Genomic DNA, 26855 nt, shown 5'->3' on the forward strand with positions numbered 1-26855 from the left:
TGGATGATGCGAGCACGATGAGGCCGTGCATTGTCATCTTGGAAGACAAAGTTTCCTCGAAAGGCTGCACGAGCAAATGGAAGCAATGTTTCTTCCAGAATGGCCCTGTACTTGAACTGGTTCAGGTTTCCATTCAGAACAACCAGGTCAGTTTTTCCCCCTGCATGAAAAGCAGCCCAAGCAGTCACCCCACCACCTCCAGCTTGGACTTTTGGCACAACACAATCTTTGTTGTAGGCTTCATACACTTGTCTGCGCACTCGGACGCGGCCATCTTGACGATAGACCAGAAATCTAGACTCGTCACTGAATATCACGTGATTCCAGTGTCCTGGCTGCCATTGACGGTGCTCTCTGGCCCACTGTAATCGGCGCTGGCGGTGTTGTCTGGTCAGGCGTGGCTTTCTCAGGGGACGCCTGGCACGATAGCCTGCTTTAACCAGTCGTTGGTTGACTAGCCTTCTGGGTACAGGCACATTTGTCAGTTGCTGCCACTCATCCTTAAGCCGATTAGCTGACTTGGTACGGCCATTGCAGACTAACCGGTGCAGCTGGCGATCATCCCTCCTTGTGGTTCTGCGGGGACGTCCTGGCCTCGGTATTGGAGTAGGGACACCCCTCTGAGCATTTCGTTTCAGGATCTTTGACACCTGACCTTGAGTGATGCCATACTGCTGAGCAATAGCATGCTGTTTCATGCCGTAATTTCGTAAAGCCACCACTCCATGACAAACAGCATTGTCGAGTTGACGGACCATCTCCAGAGGAAGCGGCAATAACTTTTGGAGATGTGGAGCAGTTGTTTTCCACTAATACAGAACGCAACAACCCTTATATACCCAATTGTGAAGTCAATCGTCAAATGTACCTGTCCGTACATTTTGCCACGCCACCTGTGATATAATCCTGTTGTTGACTTCTTGCTGCGGCAGACAATCAGTGACATGGTTCTTTTAACAAATAAATCACCAAAGTGTAAAAGAAACTCACCAGATTGATATACTGAGTTAAGAAAGTAAACCCAAGTCAAGAAAAAAAATATATTCCATATTAAATGCCAAGTCTGTAGATGGTGGTCAAAGGATGCTGCCTTGAAGAAGGTTTTTGGTTCATTCAGCAACTCAACTGGAGCGCTTTTCATGGAAGTTATCACCACTCTTAATGCCATACTAGTTGCTGACCAGATCCAAGCAGCTGTTAAGGCCAAGGTGAAGGGATACATTGCCAGTCTCCTGCAGTTTGAAACAATTCTGACTGTACAAGTATATCTGCAAGTATTCTCCCGCACTACAGCGCTCTCCAAGTATCTACAAACTGTGCAATTGGATCTGCTGACTGTGCACCGGAGGGTGGATGAATTGCTAGAGAATATGCAGATGCTGCGGGATGACTTCCAAGCTTGTCATGATGCAGCTGCAAAGTTTGTTCAACTGGCTAATGACCAGCTGGATGAAATGGATGTAAATCTTGTTATGGAAGAGTCCCTTCCTATAAAACGGCAAAGACAGCACAAACGTATTGATGGTGAACTGTCCATAGATGAGGCTACATCAGCTTCTGACCCAGTAAAGAAGTATCGCATTGAAGTGTACAACCGAATAGTGGACACTATTGTGAGCAGCATTGAGCAGCGGTTTGACAGATCAGCAACATCAACATTGTATGCTGATCTTTCACTTCTTCACCCAAGGAACTTTGATCAAGTGCCATCGGGAGCTGTGGAAGAGCTGCATAAACATTTGCTGAGATTTGATGTTGGTGTCACTGTGGAACAACTACGAAAAGAACTGCGAAGCCTTGGAGAACAATGGTCAACACTGAAACAATCAGTAGCAGATGCTTTAGTCTGGAGGCACTTCCAGGAAATGTGACAGTAGGGGTACACTCATGTTACAAGCTGGCAACAATGTTTTTCTGAAAGCCCAGACCTCTAGGAACCCAAAAAGTCTTGTTGCCAGCTTGGGAAATGGTTTGGACCAGATTTGTGGCCATTTTTCAAAATGGCCGCCTACATTTTTGGTGTTTTCTAATATTTGAGCTCTAGAACTTATATCTGGCTGTCTTAAAGGTCTCTAGGGTTATGACCTTATAACATATAGTCATACAACAATCCTCACCCAAATTGGGGTGCATGGCATATCTATAAGTGGTTTTATTGAAGCAAAAAGGCAAAAATATGCCTGAAAAACGCCTTCATTTTGATTTTTCCAAATCACTAAATTGCATACTGTGAAGTTGTTCTTTGGTCAATTTCTTTCAAAATAGTTTTAAAATTTGCCCAGATCCCTCCTCTTCATTAGCAAATCTTCAGGAATATACCCAAGTTCTCAGAAAATATGTTTTATGCATGATCAGCTACCCCTACCCCCTAAATCACAAAACGTGCCAATTTTCAATATTTCCAGATTCCAACCAATATCATTGTTGTATGACTTTTTCTCATCATGATAGGTCCAAATTAACTTACTCTATGTGATTAGGTGTTAATAAAAATTGAATTTCACACTTTAGTGAAAATCCAAGATGGCTGCCAAATGGCCAATAAAATATAATATTTCACATTATGACGTTAAGTTAAGGTAATGCAGTCTACCATTTGATACCAACACATTTTTGAGACATAATATATTGCAATAATGATGCTTTCCTTTGTATCCTTCCTCAGGTCCTGCCCGAATCATCATTTTAACATAATTGTTGTGTTAACAATGTACTATAACATATTGCTTGTTGCATGTGCTGTAAATAGCTTTCAGTGTTGTGGTAGACATAGTCTTTGTCTCTTTCCAGATATGAATGAAGATGGAACCTGTAGCTGTGATAGGCGGGAGACGGAAGAGAGAATCAGTTGCACTGGACATCGACTGGAGCACATGCTTCATTTGCCAAGGCAACAGAAAAAATGAAAAGACAACCAAGCCCACAGATGTTGGTCTCGAACGCTTTAAAGACTGTGTGATTACGAGACAGAAATACCATGACCATGAGTACATCTCAACACTTGACAGAATACAGAGTATTGACCTTGATGATGAAAAAGAACACATAGTATGGCACAGGGGCTGTTATTCAAAGTTTACACATGCCAACCATATTGAGAGACTGAAAAATCGGCATGAAAAGGAAGCAAAGGACTCGTGTGACCAACCATCTACATGCATTCGCCCCTCTTCTAGAGCATCAGTTGCTTCAGTGTCCTGGGACAAATGTATTTTCTGTCAGGAGGATAAGGCAGGAAAGCAATTGAGGAATGTAGCCACTTTAGAGACCTCAGACAGAATACTAAATGATGCTCAAAAGAACAAGATTATGAGATGCCGGTTGGCAGGAATAAGTGACCTAATAGCTGCTGAAGGGAAGTACCACCTTCCTTGTTATGTAACCTTCAGGAGGAAGTCTGAGTCAACTGTGGTAGAAGAAGGCCCAGAATATCCACCAGATGTTTGTTTCAACAAAATGATCGAGGAGGTGGATGCTGGGCTGTCTGGAGGAGACATCTATACCATGAAAACCATCTGGCACCAATACTGTTACATGATGAGAAGAGACTTCAGTGTCTGTGTGGAGCAATGTGACCGACAGAGTTACAAAGCATTCAAGAACAAAGTCAAAAGGGTATTAGGAGATAGGGCAGATTTTGTACAGTCCATGAATCAACAGGATTCACTTCTAGTCTTCCCACTAATTCAAACAGGTATTGTTGTTCAGAACTTAGCAGAGATGGCAGATGAGCTAGAACAAAGTGAGATACAAGATTCTGATGAAACCTCCCAGCACATTCCATCTTTCTCAGCCGAAACAAAGGACAAGGAACTCTTGAGTTGGCTTTACAGAGTGGCAGTCAAAATGAGAAATGACATCAAGACAATGCCAGGACACTCAGATATTGGAGACATCAATACTGAAAGTGCACAGAAGGTGGTTCCTGAAAGCCTTTACATTTTCCTACGCCTGCTGTGTGATTGTGACAGCATATTTGAAGATTCTGAAGGGACCTCCGAAGGTGATGATGATGGAGAAAGCAAAAGGATTTTGAGCATAGCACAGGACATAGTATGTTTGGCATCTGGTGGCAGAAAGCAGACACCAAAGCAACTAGGGCTAGCTCTCACTGTTCACCAAGCAACAAGGTCCAAGGACTTGGTGCAACTAATGCATGCTGCAGGACATGGTGTTAGTTATGAAACTGTAAGAAGAGCTGACACTGCCCTTGCAAACTCTGTCTTGGCCAGATATGTTGAGCAAAACAACACAATAATACCCCTGAATTTTGCACAAGCTACCTACCAAGGATACATCAGATATGCTAATGATAACATTGACATCATAGAGGAGACCCTTGACGGTCAAGGCTCCTTTCATGCCTCACAGTCTGCTGCCTTTCGAAGAAGCATACCTGGCGAAAAGACCATTGCACCTGATGTCAAGTCAAGCAGTAGCAGATCTGTAGTAGCAGAAATCAGGGACCTCTAAATACAGGCGCTACATTGCTGGCCACAAAATTGATTGCACTGATGATGTCAGGGACAGTCTTCTAGCTTTCCATGCCATTACAGGATGTGACAGCACCAGTCAACTCGCAGGCATATCAAAGAAGGCAGCATGGAAAATATTTTGTGAAGTTCCTCACCTACTCTCCCAGCTAGGGGTTGCACATGTTCCAAGTGAAAAGATTTGTGCAAAGGCTGAGGAGTTTGTCTGCCGTCTTTACAACCCGAAAGGAGACGCAAAGGAAATCCAGGCGCTGAGATGTTCCCAATTCAGAAAAGTTGGTAAAAAGCCAGAGAACATGCCACCAACAGAGGATGCATTGCACCAGCACATTTTAAGGGCACATCATCAAGCCCTTGTGTGGCGAAATGCCAATGTGCCAAATCCAGGAATCCCCAATCCAACAACATCCGGCTGGTACCTTGAGGACAACCAGCTGATGCCCCGTCTCATGACCAAGGAAGGGCTCACAGCAGAATGTGTCAAAATTGCGACGTGTGCATGTACCTCAAAGGCCCGTCCATGTCTAACTGGCAGGTGCAACTGTAGGAAAAATGGATTGCGGTGCACATTGGCATGCAAATGTGCAGACTTATGCAGGAACCCCCTCAATGACTCTGATAGTGATTAGACGACATGCATGGAAACTTGAGTATATTCCATAATGTCATATTGTTACTATGCTGGCTGTATTTGACGTAATGTAACTAGTCTTGCTTCAGCTCTGTTCCACCAATGTATTACTAGTCTATGATATGACTGTATCCCACATTCTGTCACTTATGTATGAATAGCCAGATTAGCTTGTTGGGTATGACTTTGTTAATTCAGTGCCAAATATTTGTTTAGTTTAAAGGTGCAAGCATTGCATTGACGTTTGTATTGTTTGGATCAGTGTAACATAATAATGTTTGCATTATGTATACAAGTTATGTATGTTTATTTTTGTTTTACATTAAATAATATAGCTTATATTTTACAATCTTCTATGTCTTCATTTATGTAAGTGCCTTGTTTGTCAGCTATGTTGGAACTAATATACTCCGCAAACAAGGCACTTCCAAATCCACACTACTTTCCTGAAATTCAAATGTTATAAAACATAAATTTTACATAAAGTCCCCCTCTAAAATAATACATCTTCAACTCATCAAGACTCTTTCACATACATGTGACCTATAGAATAGTAGTGCCTCATATATTTAGTATAAATGGAACATTTTAGAAGTGCCTCTGAATGAAATTGCAGTCTTATGGTCTCGCGCCACCAAATATTCTATGGCCATTTGGCAGCCATCTTGGATTTTCACTAAAGTGTGAAATTCAATTTTTATTAACACCTAATCACATAGAGTAAGTTAATTTGGACCTATCATGATGAGAAAAAGTCATACAACAATGATATTGGTTGGAATCTGGAAATATTGAAAATTGGCACGTTTTGTGATTTAGGGGGTAGGGGTAGCTGATCATGCATAAAACATATTTTCTGAGAACTTGGGTATATTCCTGAAGATTTGCTAATGAAGAGGAGGGATCTGGGCAAATTTTAAAACTATTTTGAAAGAAATTGACCAAAGAACAACTTCACAGTATGCAATTTAGTGATTTGGAAAAATCAAAATGAAGGCGTTTTTCAGGCATATTTTTGCCTTTTTGCTTCAATAAAACCACTTATAGATATGCCATGCACCCCAATTTGGGTGAGGATTGTTGTATGACTATATGTTATAAGGTCATAACCCTAGAGACCTTTAAGACAGCCAGATATAAGTTCTAGAGCTCAAATATTAGAAAACACCAAAAATGTAGGCGGCCATTTTGAAAAATGGCCACAAATCTGGTCCAAACCATTTCCCAAGCTGGCAACAAGACTTTTTGGGTTCCTAGAGGTCTGGGCTTTCAGAAAAACATTGTTGCCAGCTTGTAACATGAGTGTACCCCTACCACCTTTTCTAGGCCACTTTTGGGGATATGCCTCCAGACTACTTATACAGTGCAGGAGGACAGTGAGTCTGAACAGGACAGGAAGACTCTGCCAAGTACATGTAAGTCATGTAAAGCCTGTCCTCTCTGCTGCTACAAGGTGCTCCTCAAGTTGAACCTCTTCACTGATGTCCACAAGAGCATTGGGCTTGCCTACAAGCTGCTGCTAACGCTGCCTGTGTCACAAGTGGCATGTGAACGGTCTTTCTCTGCTTTGAAGAGAATCAAAAGCCGTCTGCGAAGTACAATGACACAAGAACATCTTGAGGCGTTCATGTTGATGTCTGTGGAAAAAGGGATCCTGGCCAAACTTGAAACTAAGGATATTGTTGTGGATTTGAGAATTGTGTTGTGTTTTTTATTATTGTTGTAAGTGTAATGAAGCTTGTTGTAAATATCACCTTCCAGTTTGTGTATAAAGGTCAAAGGTCGTCCCCTTAGTTATTCCATATACAATCACGTAGCAAATCATAGATTTCCTTTTTTAGTAGTTATCTCCTTATTCTGTGTATTACGTTAAGGTTCTGTCTTCCATTAGTTGACACTGCATTGCATCAAATTGGAACAAGGTAGAATCCCTTTTCAAATTCCCCAAAGCCTCCATTTCCAACCGCATTCCCCTTTGTGTCAGCCATTGCCAACTGCATTGGGCGGTTTGCTGCATTCTGCTGCTGCTTTGGGACCGTGTTTTTCGCCGCAAGACTCCATTGAGCATGAGGTCATCTCGGAGCAGAAGGTGGGAGGAGTCAGCCCAGCGCCAGGAACAAGGTGTGGCCTTGCCAACGCCTCCTCTAGGGGCGGGATCGGTGAGCCCTCGCGACCAATCAAGGCCGGGGCGATCTCACCGATGGGCGTGTCCTGGAGGCCGGTGGCTTGATCGCCCCAGGCGCAATAAAAGCGCACGCGCAAGCCTTTTGAAGAACGGCAGATGCGTGAGAGAGTTGGGAGTGCACCGAAGCCCAGTCGAGTCCAGTCCAGTTGAGGAGGAGCGGAGAGTCCAGTGGAGCGGCTGACCAAGGAAGCCCCCACAGCAGATGAGTGAGGAGTCCACCGCCGCTGAATCCACCGCAGCTGGGTGGGGTTGAGTTTCTAACGGCAGTTCAACCCACGGCCGCGAAGCAACGCCGCCGGACGAACGAGAGTGTGGAGAGTCGGCGGCTGCTCCCTCCCAGCCCGATCGTCCTCTGGTCCGAGCTGAACCTTCCCCCCTTTCCAGCCACTCCTGCCTGCCTTCATTGCCCATTCGTGTGAGTCTGTCTTTGTTTGTTCTGTCCTGGGTTTGTAAGTAAGACTGCCATAGGTAAGCTAGCGTTGCACTGTGTCCTTCTGGTCCGTCCCTCTTTCTGTAATTATTTTCTTATTCTTCCTTCTCCTTGGTTCCTTTAATTGTGTAAATAGTAGTAATAAATTATATTTGTATTTCCTACCTTTGCCCTTCTTTCCCTTGCATCCGTCGTCGTTGTGATTTCCCTCATTGGACACCTGTGGCACGATTTTGGCCAACGTTCAGGATCGGGTTAGTTTCTTTTAATAGTTCGTGCCGCGGTTGCTAAAACCCCTCGGCAATTAACATCTGTCCACGGTACGAGCGGGGCTGCGCACCTGCCTTTCCGGAGGTAGCTGTGCAGCGTCGGGGACCCCGTCGGTCAGTCAAAGACGAGGGGATTAATCCCCCCTCGGTAAGGGGAACAGAGGCTGACGTTGGGTTCCGTAACAATATCATTGATGGTGTGGCTGCCAGAAGCAGCAAATTGCGCATGCACCTACTCTCTTAGACATGAGATGTGCTTGTGTTACTGAAAATAAATTTAATTTTTAGTGGATTTTATTTCGTTTTTTTTTTTCAAGCATTTCGTCTATTTTCTCAGATAAGCAACATATAAATGAATAATGGGCCGACCGAGGTGAAGGATGCCCGGGCCGGTTTTAAGACCCAGTCCGCTACTGATTGAACCGGTCCAAGCCGCATAGTAGCACAAGGCTTCAATCACTTCTTCTTATTCTTCTTCTTCTTCTTCCATATGCAGCACAAGGCTGTCTGGTAGCATCACTGGTTTTGGGCACGGCTGTGCTGCTGATGGAATGTCCTCTGTAGGTTAGGCCATTAATTTGTAAATTGTTCATGGTGCCGCTAATATAACTCATCGTGCAATGTTTCTGAGCTGGAAAAGATTCACAATGGTGTGAATTTTCAAAAATAAAAACTAAAAACTTGTGCAGTATTTCAGAGAAATTTCCTTAATGTGCTTACTTCACTGATATATTCAGTTACCTCAAGCTCCTTGCATATAATTTATGCTTCTTTTAGTTTGAGATCTCCAGAGATTTGCTGTCACTCGATTATGTGGAGACTTATGTGCCTCTCTTTCTCCATTTGTCCCATTCAGGTGATTATGGACCACCAGGAAGGGACGGATCCCCAGGTTTACCCAGCACACCTGGAAAAGCTGGACTTCCAGGTCTCTCAGGGATTCCTGGAATGAAGGTCAGATATTTATTGGGTCAAATATCAGCAGATCTCTACATTTTTAGCCTCAAAATTGACAGGTTTGGAGTTGAATTCTCAAAAAATAGGTGTGTTTAGTGTGAGAAATTCAGGATTGTTGGATTAATGAATTGTTAAGCTCTTGAACAGGTTGTAACTGAGCTTGAAGTGTTGCGCAGCGACATTGAACATACATCAGCGATCTAACAAAATTCGGTTCGAAATTCGAAAAACGAAACAAAAAAAAAACTACCAAAAATTAAAAATCAAATGAAAGAATAATATATCAATCGAATCTCCCACGATGAAGCTGAGTTTATGGGCGTGAGTCTACTTGTTGAATTATTATTACTAGCAACAACGGTACCTCCCCTATGGGCGGGGCTTCAATTGGGAGGCCCAAATGAAAAGGTAAAATATCAGAAATTTAAGGTTTTTTTTTATTTTAAACGATTTATATAAACATCGGTTAAATCATATCACACTCAAATCATCAAAATCTAAGCAGTATCTTTAGAATTTCAATAAAAGCCACATCACTGTTCATATCGGTAAATATTATTCCATCGTGTTTCAAATCGTGATATCCTAAAAAAAAGAGTACAGTTGATATCACGATTTGAAACACGATGGAATAATATTTACCGATATGAACAGTGATTTTTTTTTTTTTGGAATTCTAAAAGTACTGTTTAGATTTTGATGATTTGCGTGTGATATTTAACGGATGTATATATAAATCGCGCCTCCAAATTGAAGCCCCGCCCTTAGGGCGGGTACCGTTGCTCGTCATATATAATTGCAACACAACAATTTTTATCGCTTTGCTTTGAAGAACGGGAATGAAGGGAGAGGAGCGTGTTAATATGTCTGGTTGAAGGCTTTGGGTGGCGAGGGGGCTTGATGCCAGATTTTAATCTTACAGCCGCTATATTGGTGCTCGCCGTCACTGCGATGCGAAGCGAAAGATGCCTCAGAGCTGTCACATTCACAAACGCTATGTCGTATGTACTCCCGATACGTGTTTCCTTCATTGTAAAAACTAGCAAATCAACAGTTAAAAGGATTTTGAGCCGATAGGTGTTACGGCCTTGGCAAGATCGATGGAGACAGCAGTCTGTTAGCGTATACACCACCCAAATAGCTATGTGGAATTCTCTCAATGCAGAGATTAAACGTCGTTTGAACTTTGGCCGAGGTCATTATCTACTTTTAATGGTGTTTATATACGAATGATGTATAATGATGTTTATATTGGTTTTGGGTTGTCCTTTCCGCATATCTCGTGGGATTGTGAGTTGGAGAGACGGCCGTGATGGCTGGGAGGGGGTTGGAATTCTCTCAAGTAGGGATTCAACCCATGTCCTTATAAAAGGTCTTTGTCCGAGGTCACCCTGTCCGATCGGTGCAGCCGTGCAGTGATCGGTGCAGCCGTTTGTGTGGCACCCGGGAAATCAACATCGTCACAATGAAAACATCGTCACAATGAACGTTATGCGAACGCGAATGTTATGAACGTTATGCGAACGCGAATGCGAACGCGAATTGTAATTGGAAAAACCAAATAGCTTATTTTACTCCTGGAGATCCCAGGATTACCCACCCAAAATATCGGTGCGATCGGTTCAGCTGTTTTTGCGGTACCTTCGAACGGACAGACAGACAGACAGACAGACAGACAGACGGACGGACATTTGGTGAATTATAGTAAGATTATTCAGGTCAGGTCAGGTTAGGTATGGGAGCATGTACCGGAGTAACGTGTCGCCACACCTACGTTCCACCACATCTACCTCAACTTTCTCCAGGGGCCTCTATTTGGCCATCCCCCAGGCAGATGCCTGGACCATCCCCATCTCCTCGAGACGCCGATCAACCTGCTGCAACCACATGGCACGTGGTCGGCCCGTTGGCCTCCTCCACTCACGAGGCTCCGTAAATCAGAGAATTTGGTGAGCAGAATTAGCGTCAGGAAAATGAGCCACATGTCCATACAGCTACAACTCATGTTCACGGACTATAGAGGTAACAATTCTCTGCTGAGATTTTCTCACCAAATGCATGTTGGACACAACGTCTGACCAGCAATAGCCAAGGACTCTCCGAATAGACATGGTCCTGAAGGAGTTAAGTCTTTGTCTCAGATCCTTGGTCAGATGCAAGTCTCACACTCATAGAACAAGAGTGGAAGCACCAAGGACTTAAAAGCTCGGACTTTCATCTTCCTGCTTAGGTACCGCCAGCACCACACCCCATGATCCAGTGAATCCATGCCTCTCCACGCCCGACCCAGATGTCTATCACCTTCTGGGTCACAACATGCAGACATGAATATCACTGGCAAGATATGTGAATCTCTCTGTGACCTCAACCTCCTCGCCACAAACAGGTGCAGACAAGATAACAGCATCCAAGATGCCATTGAAAGCCTGGATCTAAGTTTTGACTCAGGAGACCCATAATCTCATTGGCTCCGACTTCTCGTTTAGTGCCTGGAGGGTCCCCATAAGGATATCCAGAGTCTCCATAAAGATGACTGCATCATCTGCAAAATCAAGGTCAGATATCTTGACATTCCCAAATGATGCACCGCAGCTAGATCTCACAGACATCCTCCGCAGAATCCGGTACATCGACAGTCAGGCAACATCAAGGACGATAGTCAGGAAGGCACTCCACAACTCCTCAGAATCCTCCTAAAACCTCCAGACTCCACAGATCGCCACTCAACCTGTTCGCAAACTCCTCAGCTACCCTCTCATCCTTGAGCTTGCCAACATCCAGCCTAGGCCGGGATGGTACTATTCTCTTGGATTTGAGCCGCAGCTTCAGAGTTGCTACAACAAGCCTCTGGCCGGAGCACTCCGGTAGACCCTCCAATTCTGGAGCATGCTCCAACGATCACCAACGAGTACATGGTCAATCTCCTTTGTCCTACCACCAGTGTTGAAATCCCAAGTACAGCGATGTGGCTATGGGCGCTGAAACCATGAACTATCCCCGACATCTTGCGAAGTCAAGGAACTTTGTGCTATTCTGGTTCACGGTTCCAGACCCATTGGGACCAACACATCTCATAACCATCTCTATCTCATAGTCGATGCATCCAAATCCTCATCATCATCATGATCAATAGATATTTTAACCTGACATGCGTGCATGCTTCGCATACATTTTGAGAGTACTACCATAAAACAGTTTAGGTCTAACCTGGAAATTTGCTGGAAGAATGACCTTCTGAAGTATGAGCAACATCCCACCACAACCAACGTGTACAAAGGACAGGAACAACAGTCTGAAGACTGAATAATCCTGGAACCAACTTCATCTGAAGCTCTGTACTGTACTCAGTGAAGTGTTTATTTCATTCTTCATTTTCCTCTTTGGATTGACATTGCACGATGTTTGTGTCTCGGCAGGGTGAGCCTGGTGTGGGGTTGCCTGGTCTCCCTGGATTACATGGACCACCTGGCCTGGATGGTGTTCCAGGAGCGAAGGGAGAGTCTGCGATTCCAGGGATACCTGGACTTCCTGGGCAGCCAGGGATTGACGGAGCACTTGGTCAAAAAGGTTGGTTAGTTCAGCTATTTAAAGAGAAAATACCTGCGTAGTAAACTGAGAGTACTTGGTTCACATGCATTTTAAGTTTCTCATAGCATCACAATGAGGCCTCACTTTTTGAATCTTTAACATACAGGTTCTCAAGGATTTCCAGGTCCTTCAGGTGTTCCAGGACTACCAGGACAGAAAGGAAAAGGTCTGCCAGGACCAGCTGGACCACGTGGTACTCGTGGACCTCCTGGTTCTGATGGTAAGGCTCATATTCTTGTTATTGTTTCACCATATGAGTCTCAATGTATTAATTGCACTTTGTTGGTAATCAGGTCAGTCGTTCTGGGCAACTTCCTGAGGTTCCTGATTTTTCTGTCTGGCATCAATCCCTCCACGCTCCACCCTCATCCATGCATTTGCACCCACCTGAATCCTCCTCCACACCTTTTCCTACCATCCCCAGTCACTGTTCCAGTGACTCCCCCCCTCCCACTGAGTCACCCCTCCCCCCCCAGGTACTCACACTTATATCCCTGTCTGATCTCCTTCCCCTCTAACATGATATTTATTTATTATCTTTACTGCCTGACCCACATCACCTCCATCACCTCCATCTTCTCCATGCTTCCCAAATGCCTTCTTCCAATCCCCCAGTACCTCCTGCATCTCCTGCTTACTCCCTGCTACCACAGCCACATCGTCCGCATGCAATATCCTTCCCAGAATACCCCTCATGTTCACGTTCCTGCTAACCAGCTCCATCACCATGATAAACACGAGTGGGCTGGGAGTGCTTCCCTGCCTCAAATCGATGTTCACACTGAACTCCTCCGACGTCATAGGATCAACCAAACTCTTCCCTTCATTCCCTAGTATCTCCCTCCCTTCCTCCAATCTAACTTCTGCTTCTGGCACTCCCATCCATCTCAGTGTTGCCATTACCATGTCTCTCGGGACAATGTTGTAGGCCTTCTCCAGGCCACAACTCCCAATGTCATTTCACCTTTCACCTCCAACTTCTCCTCTACCAGCTGTCTCAGCATGAACATCCCTCCTACACTTGCTTTCTAAACCCCTGTTGCACTTCTCCAATCTCCATCTCCACATTCATCTTTATGCTCCCATCCAGAATCCTCTCCAGTACCTTCATCACAATCACAAAATGAGAGGGCGGCCATCGGAGATCACTCATGGTTCCCTGTATAGCCAACTTGTAATATTAGCCAATTGGTAGCACTTGCAATTCTGCCTCATAATGAAAACAAACATTATTTTCCAATTACACAATATCCATAAGTGAAAATGAACTTTTATTTTTATTTTCTAGAGGTCATAATCGAAAGGTAATGGATCTGCACCAACATTGTAATAGATCTGCAACGTTGTAATAGATGTGCAACATTGTAATAGATGTGCGACATTGTAATAGATCTGCAACATCGTAATAGATCTGCAACATTGTAATAGATCTGCAACATTGTAATAGATCTGCAACATTGCAATAGATCTGCAACATTGTAATAGATCTGCAACATTGTAATAGATGTGCAACATTGTAATAGATCTGCAACATTGTAATAGATCTGCAACATTGTCATAGATCTGCAACATTGTAATAGATCTGCAACATTGCAATAGATCTGCAACATTGTAATAGAATCTGCAACATTGTAATAAATCTGCAACATTGTAATAAATCTGCAACATGGTAATAGATCTGCAACATTGTAATAGATCTGCAACATGGTAATATATCTGCAACATTGTAATATATCTGCAACATTGTAATAGATGTGAAACATTGTAATAGATCTGCAACATTGTAATAAATCTGCAACATTGTAATAGATCTGCAACATTGTAATAGATCTGCAACATTGTAATAGATCTGCAACATTGTAATATAACTGCAACATTGTAATAGATCTGCAACATTGTAATAGATCTGCAACATTGTAATAGATCTGCAACATTGTAATAGATCTGCAACATTGTAATAGATCTGCAACATTGTAATAGATCTGCAACATTGTAATAGAATCTGCAACATTGTAATAGATCTGCAACATTGTAATAGATCTGCAACATTGTAATAGATCTGCAACATTGTAATAGATCTGCAACATTGTAATAGATCTGCAACATTGTGATAGATCTGCAACATTGTAATAGATCTGCAACATTGTAATAGATCTGCAACAAATGACAAACTTAGAATGTGAGGTCCCGGGTTCGAATCCTGGCCAAGCCCAATTAAATTTCATCGACTTGTTCTTCAAAGAATGAGACACCACAGCCACCACAGACACCAAGACAAATCACTTAAGCCCTCCTTCTGGGAATCATAATAAAGGTGCAACGAAATAGCCTGAAATGTAATATAAAATGTGCAGAAAGTGAGGGGGCGTTGGGGGAGGAGGGGGACGTACAGAGGTCTTCCTTGGCACACTTGAGCTCCTATCCACCTACAAAACCTTCATTTGCTGCTTGATGGAGTACCGCTCTCTCTCCTCTGGGCTGACTCCCATGCCTCACGCCTTGCTCCGCTTGTTGCTGTGGAAGCCAAGACCTTCAGGATTATTGGAATTTCTTGTGATGTAGCTGAGTCTATGAGATCTATGAGTCTAGATCTAGTCTAGATCTATGAGTCTTTACCATCGCAGACAGGTTGATGGTCTCTGTCTTCTACCACCTCCTTTCTGGTCTTGCACTCCACTTCCTGGCCCCGCCAGGTTTTTGCAGGACTTTACATGGCCCACCTTCAACGCCTTCTGGTGAAACTCCCAAAATCCAGAATAACTGCTCACCTTCACTCATTTGTTTCTCTTTTTTCCATCCTGTGGACCAACTTCCACATTCTCTTCAATCTCCTTCTTCCCTCCAAGTCTTCAAAACAACTTTCCCACCATCTCAGATCATTGCCCTTCCAAAGCCATGGTGTTTTCAACCCCGGTTAACTGCCCACCCCACCCCAAACCCACCTACTTCCAGGTTTTCCAGTTTTTCCTTCCTGAGAGTTTCCTTCTATATCAATCTTGTCCATCCGATGTACCTTTCCCTACCTCGAACTTATCCCCACACCCATTATTTGTCTAAATCTCCCTCCATGTTGTCCTTCAACCTCGCTGTTGGTGTTTCCCCCCTTTCTCGACTGTTCGTTTTGTTCTGTTGCATCCTGATTCGTTCTGTGTTCTAGCTCTTCTACGAGCCTCGACTCTGTGGATGTATATATATATATATATATATTTTTTTTTTTTTTTACTGCATGTAAGAACGCTTCTAGGTGATGAGTAGGGCAGAGGATGATGTGGTTGAGCTTGAACGTGGTTGGATGTCAGTGAAAGATAGTCTGTTGGGAGCCGTTGGTGAGGTATGTGGATGGACAAAAGGACCACCGAGGCACTCGGAAACATGGTGGTGGGATGATGAAGTTGGAAAGAGGATTGACGAGAAGAGGAAGAAGTTCAAGGAGTGGCAGAAGGCGAAGGGTACGGGAGCAGAAAAAGCAGAGCATGAAAGTTATAAGGCAGCCAAGAAGGCTGTAAAGAAAGAGGTAGCAAAGGCGCAGGAGGCATGTAGGAAAATGTTCGGAGAACGCTTGGATTCGGAAGAGGGTCAGAGAGCGGTATTCAGGATTGCAAAGCAGATAGCGAAAGAGAGGTGTGATGTGATGGGGGTGAGTTGCTTGAAGGATGAAGTGGGACAAATCGTTGTGGACCCAGATGGAATTAAAGGAAGATGGAAAAGATATATGGAAATGCTGTTGAATACAGAGAATGAAAAATGGGATGGCAACATTGAGAGTAACCCAGTTTTAGGACCGGCAGAGAAGATAACTGAGAAGGAAGTTGAGGAAGCGATAAAAGCAATGAAGAGTAGAAAAGCGGGAGGGCCGAAGGGAGTTGTGGGAGATATGTTGAAGGCAGCAGGAAGTTGGGGTGTGAAGAGAATGACAGAGATCTGTAATCTGGTGGTGAAAGAAGGCCGCATTCCAGTGGATTGGGAACTGAGTACCCTCGTCCCTCTATACAAGGGGAAAGGTGACCCTCTGGAGTGTGGCTCGTACCGAGCGATAAAGTTATTGGAGCATGGAATGAAGGTATTGGAAAGGGTGTTGGAGAGAAGGATAAGGAAGAAGGTGAAGATCGACGAAATGCAGTTTGGATTTATGCCAGGAAGAGGAACGACAGACGCGCTCTTTATTGTGAGGCAGTTGCAGGAGAAGTACATGGAGAAGAGGAAGAAGTTGTTTCTTGGGTTTGTTGATCTGGAGAAAGCATTCGATAGGGTTCCACGCGAAGTATTGACATGGGCATTGAGGAAGTTAGAAGTGGAGGAATGGTTGATCAGAGCAGTGATGGCAATGTACAAAAGAGCGCGCACAGCTGTAAGGACGAAGGACGGGAACAGTGGTGAGTTTGAGGTGAAGGTGGGAATGCATCAGGGGTCGGTACTAAGTCCACTACTATTTGTAGCTGTGATGGAGGTGCTGGCTCAGAACGTAAAGGAGGGTTTACCGTGGGAGTTGTTGTATGCAGATGATCTGGTATTGATTGCGGAAAGTATGGATGGACTGAAGGAAAAGATGAACAAGTGGAAGGAATGTATGGAGACAAAAGGTCTGAAGGTGACTATAGGAAAGACGAAGGTGATGGCAAGTGGTAAAGCATGTAGTGAGATGGAAAGAACTGGGAAGTGGCCATGTGCTGTGTGCAGGAAGGGTGTCGGAGTGAACTCCATTCAATGTACAATGTGCGCTGAGTGGGTTCATCAAAAATGTAGTGGTCTGAGAGGGTCATTAACCAGTGGGGCAGCTACATTCAAATGTAAGGTGTGCACAGAGGGAGCTACAGATGGAGGAAATGTTGAGTTGGATCTTGGAGACGGCGTGAAGCTGGAAGGTGTGAAAAGATTTTGCTACCTCGGAGACATGCTGAATGGAGAAGGTGGATCAGACTCGGCAACGGTTGCTAGAGTGAGATGTGCATGGAAGAAGTTTCGGGAACTGAGTGGCATGCTGATGAGGAGGGGAGTGTCGTTGAAGCTGAAGGGAAAGGTGTGTGCTGCATGTGTGAGAAGTGTTATGATTTATGGGAGCGAGACATGGGTCATGAATGTAGAGCAGCAACGAAGGCTGGAAAGGGTGGAAATGCGAATGGTTCGGTGGATGTGTGGAGTATCGTTGAGAGAGAGGAAGACAAATGATGAATTGCGAAAGATGATGGGAATAGAGCCTGTGTTTGATGCTGTGAAGAGGAACAGGTTGAGATGGTTTGGTCATGTGTTGAGGAAGGATGAAAGTGACTGGTTGAGAAGAGTGATGGAAATGAATGTAGAAGGAAGTAGAGGACGAGGAAGACCGAGAAAGACTTGGCTAAAGATGGTGGAAGAAGAAATGCGGGCAATGAGGTTAACAAGGAGAGATGCAGAAAATAGGGCAAAATGGAGAAGATTGTCATGGGGACCGCAAGGCTAACCCCCGCTCTAGCAGGGAAAATGGCCTTAAAATGCATGTTGTGTGTGTTGTTGTAAGAACGCTTCTCGGTACAATTTGAACTTGTAACTTCAGAATGATTGGCCCAATGCTATTTATTATTCATACTTGACTTTCACCAAACCATCATCTAAAACTTTCAAACAAATTTATTTTGTCCCTCAAACCCAAGGCCTCTCAGGAAACCCTGGCCAGAAAGGCGACCGTGGTCTTCCAGGCCTTGGCCTTCCTGGAAAGCAGGGGCTGAAGGGAGCCCATGGATTTATTGGGGTCCACGGGCAGTTGGGAGATCCTGGACGCCCTGGCAAACCAGGAAATGATGGGTTACCTGGCATAAACGGTAGGTTGAACCGCTGTGTTGAATACTGAAACACTTCCTGCTCCACTTGTCTTGTAAATGTATTATTTATTGTGTTATTGTGGAACCATCGATTTTAATCATTAAATACTGTATAGTCTTCAATTCTCTGCCTGATATTTTTCAGGAGCAAAAGGCTCAATGGGGATCATGGGAACACCAGGTCCAAATGGGCCACCAGGCCCGACTGGGGTTCCTGGCTTGATGGGAATCAAAGGTGAGTCAGCCAACCTGGTGTGCAAAATATCAAATAACAGGCTTTTTGTCACTAACAACTCACCCTGTAAGTTGTAAAGTTTACATTGTTTATTACTTGCAAAATCGAAGATTTTTCAAGTATATTGGTCGGGTCCGTTTGTTTGTCACCAGCCTACAGGTCACAATTCAAAACCGATCGTCACGAAACTTCACCAAGTTGTATAAGTCGTCCCAATTGAGAAGCCTATTGTTTTTGGGGTCAAAAGGTCAACATAGGCCAAAAGGTCAACATAGGCCAAATTTCTAAAATCCTCAATTTTCATCCGATTGACTTGAAATTTTAAGAGGACTTGCATATCTCGTCACTGAATTCAACCACAAATTATATTTTCGGTGAACATAGGCCAAAAGGTCAACATAGGCCAAGTTTCTAAAATCCTCAATTTTCATCCGATTGACTTGAAATTTGAAGAGGACTTGCATATCTGGTCACTGAATTCAACCACCAGGTATTTTTGAGGTCAACATAGACCAAAAGGTCAACATAGGCCAAATTTATAAAATCCTCAATTTTCATCCGATTGACTTGAAATTTGAAGAGAACTTGCATATCTCGGCACTGAATTCAACCACGAAGTATTTTTGAGGTCAACATAGGTCAAAAGGTCAACATAGGCCAAAAGGTCAACATAGGCCAAATTTCTAAAATCCTCAATTTTCATCCAATTGATTTGAAATTTGAAGATGATTTGCATATCTGGTCACTGAATTCAACCACAAATTATATTTTCGGTGAACATAGGCCAAAAGGTCAATATAGGCCAAGTTTCAAAAATCCTCAATTTTCATCCGATTGACTTGACAATATTGAACAGCATTTGCACATTGAGTCACTAAATATGGAAACTAACTATTTTTGAGGTCAAAAATTCAAAGGTCAACTCAAGGTCAACCTTACAAAATCATCATTTTTCATCTGAAAAATCGTCACTTTTCTTCCTGTTGACCTGAGCTTTGATCAAGATTGTCAATTTTAATCTTGATGAAATGGACCATTTGCTGTATCAATGGAATTTTTTTTCTTGGGGGTGGGGGGTGGATTTTGCAAGTATCGTGCTCCGCATGACGTCTTCTTGTTTTGTTATTATTGAGAGGAATTGGAAGTTGGAAGAAAAAAAAAGAAGTGAAAAAGTGTTTATTTTGGTGTTTTCAGGTGTTGTTTGTGTATAAAGTCGAGACTCATGGAAGAGCTTGAGCACAGAATGGACCAGAGAATAATGTAGAACAGGAAGAACATTGTGAAAAGGTGGGAAACACACCAACAGAAAGGTAGAGTGATACAATAGAGAAACGCTTGGAGGAAGAATGGGTGAGGGAAACACAGAGGTGAACAACCTGGGATTACAAAACTAGCTCAAACACAATAAGATGAGTAAAGGAAAAACTGAATTGGAACAGAAATGGAAGAAGAAAAAAAGATGGTGACGGGAGAGGGGGGAGGGGGTGCAATAACCTAGAAATAAAGGGGTGGGGTTGGGGAGGGATAATGAGAGTAGAAAAGATCATAAGATCAAGGTCTACCTGGAGGGAAGAGGCTGCTGCCAGCATTTCTGAAGGATGAGGGATGTTAGCGCAGGAGCGGGAGTCGACAGCAAAGAGGTAAGGAGGGTATTACAGAGAATCGGATCGGTCCATTACACTGCCTTATGGCACACCAGCCTCGACAGGAAGAGGAGATGAGAGTATCCCGTTCAGAGCTGCTTTCCGACTACGAGAGTGGAGGATGTCAGTAAGCCATGAGAGGAGGTGACCTTTGGAAGCTGTAGGCAGAGTTTGAAGAGGAAGTTCAAAGAGTGAGGTTAATCTCTTTTTTTTCCTTTTTGCAGTCATTATCTTTTACAATTTTTCTGTTATTGAGTTCCATCCGGCCGGAATCAAATTTGACCAAACCCACTATTCCGGTGAGGTACCAAAATGATTTTATCATCTGTCTTGGGCGAAATCTGTGTTAAGGTGTATAACCGTGTTAAGATACAATAGCTCATCATGGCGTATTTCCAAGGCCGATTCTAATAACAAAAGTAATAACACTAATGATAATAGCATAATATTAATGTTATTATAGAACAATACTAATACTAATAATATCCTCCCTCCCCAAGAGATTTTTCCACCTTGGATGTGTTAACGTGTATAAACGCCCTATCGTGGGAGCACCTTTACTAGAAGTAAACCATATTATAAATCACAAACACGTATGATTACCTTTTTAAACAGCCGCTGCTGCTGTTTAACACTAAACTGAAATCCGACGTTCTTGAGGCATTATATACTTATCGCGTCCCCCACAGACTAACGGCCCTGAGCCTACATCTATACTGTAATCTATATACCCCGGAGTGGATAACATTATCCTTCCTGCCACACCTGTAGGGAGCAGGTATACTAGTTAATTAAATAAGGAATTGAAATAAGGTTAATGTGGATCTTAAGAGTAACTGAAGTAAATTGGATGCATTTGTTCAAGCAAATGGGTAAATGAAGTAAATATATACACTGTTGTGCATTATAACAACATACATTATAACATTATAAAAACATACATTATAACGTTAACTGTTATGAATACAGTTTAGTTTGGGTGAGCAGAAACCAAGCTTGTCACTTAGCAATCTTAACTCAAAACTATACATGAGTAGCTAAGATGAAGCGCTGCAGCAGCTAATGAATCACATATGCCAATCAATTCTAATCGATGACTCATTGATTGGAGAAAAATAACAATTAAAAGAACCTTTGCTATGAGAGGAGAACAAGGCTAAAAAGGCTAAAATATGCAAAAAGACACAGAAGTTGACCAAGGGTGCAAGGGTCAAAGGTGATTTGGATAGACCAATCAAAGACAATATATGTGAGATGATGAAAAGCTAAAACTTATAAAGAGCCTCGCTTGAAGTCAACAATGAAGCATTGAAGATGTTCAATTCATGTTTGGGGGTAAATATCTAGTGGTGTTGGGAAATTCCTGAAAATGTATGGCATATTGACTGCAGCAAGGTATAAACAAATTGTAATCCGCCATGCTATCCCAGTGGTGCAAGAGATATTGTTCCAAACAATATAAGGATCCAAAACACTCAGCTGGAATAATTAAAACCTATTTACAAAAGAAAGAGTAAGCTGGAGTTCTTCAATGCATGGAATGACCTCGTCAAAGCCCAGATCTCAATATTATTGAAGCTGTATTGGACTATTTGGATAAAGGAAAAGTAAATAAAAAGAATCCCAACAAGTTAGGAACATCATTCCACAAGAGTTTATAACAAAATTATTTGAAAGTGTCTCTCAAAGAATTTCAATGGTTTTGAAGAAAAAGGGTAGACAACGGCCTATTAGTTTATATCAAGGTATATTGTGCATATATTTGGTTATTGAATAAGATTTTATTTTTATATAAATGTGTACGTACTTGCATTGAACACAGTTTTAGTTTCCTGATGCATCAGATTTTTTTTTTTTTTTTTTGGATACAAGATCGAGGCTCGTGAAAGAGCGAACATTAATCACACCGAAAGACAAACCAACACATAAAACATATTACATCGGGAGCGGTAGACAAGATGGGGAGAGAGGGGGAAGGACACGAACACAACATTTGAGAGCAGGGACCGAGAGACATGGAGACATCGAGAGATCTGTGAGAGGGAGAGGGCTTTGGGGGGGGGCATGGGAAGGGGGGTGGGTGGGAGAGGTATAAAACATATGGACACTGCCAGGACTTCCAGGAAAGAAGTTGGAATTTCAAACAAGGTGGATCTGGGGTGAATTAGCGGGGGTAGAACAGATCAAGGTTTTGGATGGGGGAAGATAAGAGATGGTGGTGAACAGCTGTTTTAAAGACCTGGAGGGACGAGTGGGATTGAAGGGAGTGAGGGAGTTTGTTCCAGAGGCGGGAGAAAAGAGGAATGAAAGAGTGAAGGTGAGCAGAGAGCCGAGATTTCGGCAGTTTAACCATCAGAGGGTTGCTGGCAGATCTTGTGCGACCTGTAGGAATATTTGGGGGACAGAGCACAGAGAGAGCTGGGGGTGCAAGGCCGGAGAGGAGTCGGTAGAAGACAGAAAGACCACCTACCTGCCTGCGGTGAGTGATTGAAAGGCCCTCAGAGATAGCTTCATCGCGGGAGATTCCAATGATTCTGAACGCTTTGCTTTCAACAGCGTGAAGAGGAGCTAGGTGTGAGGCAGGAGCACCAGCCCAGAGGGGAGAGCAGTACTCCATTGAGCTGCGGATGAAAGCCTTGTATGTGGTGAGGAGCTCAGGTGTGCCAAGGAAGGACTTCGCACGACGGAGGATGCCCAGTCGGCGACTGGCTTTGGAGGCCAGCTTGGAAATGTGGTTTTCCCAGGAAAGATCATGGCAGATAGTGAGACCCAAAAGCTTGAGTGACAGAACTTCTTGCAGAGGATTATTCAGAAAGTAGATGGGAGGGTTGTCCAGTCGGTCTTTTCGGAGAGACATCGTAAGAGTGTGAGATTTGTCAGGATTGAAAGACATGTGCCACTTGTTTGCCCAGTCTGTGATTTTGTCCAGGTCTGCAGAGAGTGAGGAGGCTGCAGACTGCCGATCTGAGGGATGAGGAATAGAGCGGCAGAGAGTGGAGTCATCAGCAAAGAGATAGAGAGGATTTTCAAGAGAGTCAGAGAGATCATTGATGAAGACCAGAAAAAGCACAGGGCCCAGAACACTGCCGTGGGGAACTCCAGCCTGAACAGGAAGAGGAGATGAGAGAAACCCAATCAGGGCCACATGTTGATGACGACTAGAGAGGAAGTCCGCCAGCCATGCGTGGAGATTTCCATGGATACCAAAGGAGGAGAGTTTGGTGAGCAGAGCGGGGTGCCAGACCGTATCGAAGGCACGTGATATGTCGAGGGAGACAGCTCTAATTTCCTGTTTGGCATTGAGGACCTCCATCCATTGTTGAGACAGCAGAAGCAGCATGTCCAGAGTAGAGTGACCAGGTCTGAAACCAAATTGATGATCAGAGATCAAGCCATTGGAGAAGAGGAAAGATGTCATTTCCAAAGCAATGATGGATTCCATGACTTTGCTGATAATTGGGAGAAGGCTGATTGGTCTGTAGTTGCTAGGATCTGTTTTTGCACCTTTTTTGTGCAAAGCGGTGATGTTGGCAGATTTCCAAGATGATGGCAGTTGACCTTGAGCAAAAGAGAGGGTGAAGAGAACAGAGAGAGGGAGTGAAAGAGCGGAAGAACAGGATTTTAGGACCCGTGGGCTGATGCCGTCAGGTCCAGTTGCAGAATCAGAGTCGAGGGTTGACAGAAACTTTTCCACCTTGTCAGGAGGAAAGGACACGGAGTCCAGGAGCAGCTGGGTACGACTGGGTATACTTTTTCACATTTCTCCTTATTCATTTCCAATTCTTGCTTGTTCTTTCTTTCTCTCTTTCTTCATCTATCTGTCCAAGGAGAAGTGAATTCTTGCAGAGATTATTCTGGAAGGTTCACTTGGCTGCACCTGGATGGGTTTGAGGGTTGCGGAGTAGCGACTGAAACCCAAATCCTATCCAGGTTCCTCCTGATGACTCCATATTTGCTCTTTGCTTATTCAGGTTCCATCTGATGACTCCAATGTAGTATTTGGTTTTCCGTTTCATTACAGCAGTGCACGACACATAAGACGATGATGTGAGACAGATATGGCCTCTGCCTTCTACATCCTTTTTTAAACTTAGGGTTTTTTATTTGGAAAATGGCTGTTAAATGGAACATTTTCACATTACTGAATTTAAAATGCACATAATCCTGCAACAAAAGTGAGTCATTATTTTTCCGGTACATTTTTGGAATTTTCAATACTAGGGCATGCCCGTACTATATCTATATCTAAAATTATATCCCCCCCTCTATTTACATGAAATGGTTTGGTCCATGAAATGTTTTGGTCCATTCGCAACGCCAAAGCGAACGGCGAACGCTTTACATGAAATGGTTTGGTCCATGAAATGTGTTGGTCCATTCGCAACGCCAAAGCGAACGGCGAACGGCTTGCGAGTACAGTGACAATCCCCCCCCCCCCTCTATTTAGATGAAATGGTTTTTATTAGTTTTAAAACATAGTTTAACGCCAACATAGCGGCAACATAGTTTGCAAACGTGAAATAAATGAATACGCTCTCAAATGTGCCATCCGAGGCAGAGTGTGTTCGCCACGTTCGGCACACGCGATAGCTCGCTGCTCTCTAATTGGTTGAATCGTTTTTTGGACATAGCTCGGTAAGTAATTGTCCGATTAATATGAAACCTTGAAAAGGCACATCCTCGGGTCCCCAGCAATATACCTGGCAAGTTTAAAGTATATCGGACCCGTGGTTGTCGAGAAACAGCGGTCACAGACAAACAAACAAACGTACAAACAAACAAACACACAGAGATTACTGGAATTATAGATAGATGGAAAATGCGAGCCTTGTTTGCTTAAAACAGCTCTGTTTTACATAGTTATTCTTTGAAATCTGCTTTACACATATTTGGTAGCATTATATCTCAGGATTTGATAAACTGCATCTCCCTAAACGAGAACGCCACTCAGTAGAGCGCATACTCCCGCCATGGGTCAAGTTGGAATAGTACGATTTCACAAAAGTTTGAGGGAGTAGTCAGTAACAACACAACACAAGACAACACAAGACAGACACTGCACAGATATATATACACAAAGAATTAAGTTAAGCACCCCTACACAACGAATTAAGGTAAGCACCCCCTAATATATATTCTTTGTGTATATGTATACATTGGCATATAGTCTAAGGTATGTGAGATCAAATAATGATTGGTATGACATTAGCAATTATCCATTGATGAAATTGAGTGATCAAAGTGAAAAAAAGTGATTGGTTGAGTCAGTGATCCGATCACGTGGGTCCTACACACGTTATTGACGCAAAGATCGCTAGAGGTCATCTCAGAACAATGACTGTACGTTAGAAAACATAAACGTCATCCACACTGTCCGTGATGGACCTATAGCTCCATACTTAAATTGAGGTGAAAATATGCCTAAAATTCCCAAAAAATTTCACCTTAAATTATTCAGAATAAAATATTGAAAACGGCATGATTGTTATGTTTTTATGTGACCATAATATCACTTCTCCAGAAAATATAGCAATATCATGGGTATATTACACTGTTTTGACGACAACAAACTTGTAATGTGCGAGGTTGTAAAAAAACGGGGGGGGGGGTGCTTAACTTAATTCTTTGTGTATATTTAGAATATATAGAAGATAATGTTAAAAAAAACAAGGCAATTTCACTTACATTTTCGGATTCAGCGTTCAATTCTATACAAGTGAGTGTAGTTTGAGGCATGTGTGACTTCAAATAAAATTGTAAGCCAGGAAAACGTTCGTTTCATTCCTTAGGGATACAACATGTAAAACTGGCCCAAACGTGAAAACAAAACTCGCTCATTTTAAGTCGTACAAGCTAATGCGACCACTCATTCTTCTGGGAAGAGTCCCGTGCACATGCTGGTCACACTTAAAACTCACCTAAGTCTTTATAAGTTCATCAAATACTGACACCGCGATTGACATTCGCTGAGGTAAATGTTGATATCTCTTCTGAGGTCAAAACAAAAACAAAAGAAAACAGTTTTAAAGCATTATACGTATCAAACGATACATTTTATGAAACTGGGAAACCTAATACACACTTTGGTGGTTTTAAAATGACAGAATATGTCTTCATTAGAAAAAAAAAAGAACCTTGGAGACGACGCTGCCAACAAAATACACCGTTCGAACGCATAACCACGAGGTTTAAACTACACTTACAACAAATATGAAAACTATTTTCATATCACAATGTTAAATATAGAATATATAGAAGATAATGTTTAAAAAAATGAGCCCTGTCTTCCAATGGTAAAAAAATTTCCAAAGTAAATTCCTGGATCCGGAATAATATCCTGAGCTTCACCAAAAACTAATAAATTCTTCCTTATCCCAAATGCAATCATCCCACCAACTTTCATCCAAATCCGTTCAGAACTTTTCCAGATATGTTGTTCACACACACACACGAACACACACACACACACACACACACACACACACACACACACACACACACACACACACACACGGATGGACACGATCGAATGCATTACTCCCTGGCGGGAGTAATAATGTGCAGAGTAAACATGCAAGTTGCACAGTACTTGTTCGATTGGCTTACATTGGCTACAAAAACCTCACGAT

The 26855-nt window shown here is 43.1% G+C and overlaps 1 protein-coding gene across 1 annotated transcript in view; it reads left to right on the forward strand.

Annotated features, from left to right (window-relative positions):
* The window catches only part of LOC137435085 (uncharacterized), a 242270-nt gene that overhangs the window by 164649 nt on the left and 50766 nt on the right, over nt 1-26855 (forward strand). The window contains exons 29-33 of the mRNA XM_068128524.2: nt 8865-8962; nt 12382-12532; nt 12660-12773; nt 18181-18348; nt 18494-18583. Of these exons, the coding sequence (XP_067984625.2) occupies nt 8865-8962; nt 12382-12532; nt 12660-12773; nt 18181-18348; nt 18494-18583 (621 nt within the window). The remainder of the gene's footprint in view (nt 1-8864; nt 8963-12381; nt 12533-12659; nt 12774-18180; nt 18349-18493; nt 18584-26855) is intronic.

Source organism: Myxine glutinosa, chromosome 9 (assembly GCF_964187855.1).
Source record: "Myxine glutinosa chromosome 9, kmMyxGlut1.1, whole genome shotgun sequence".
Classification (NCBI taxonomy): Eukaryota; Metazoa; Chordata; class Myxini; order Myxiniformes; family Myxinidae; genus Myxine; species Myxine glutinosa.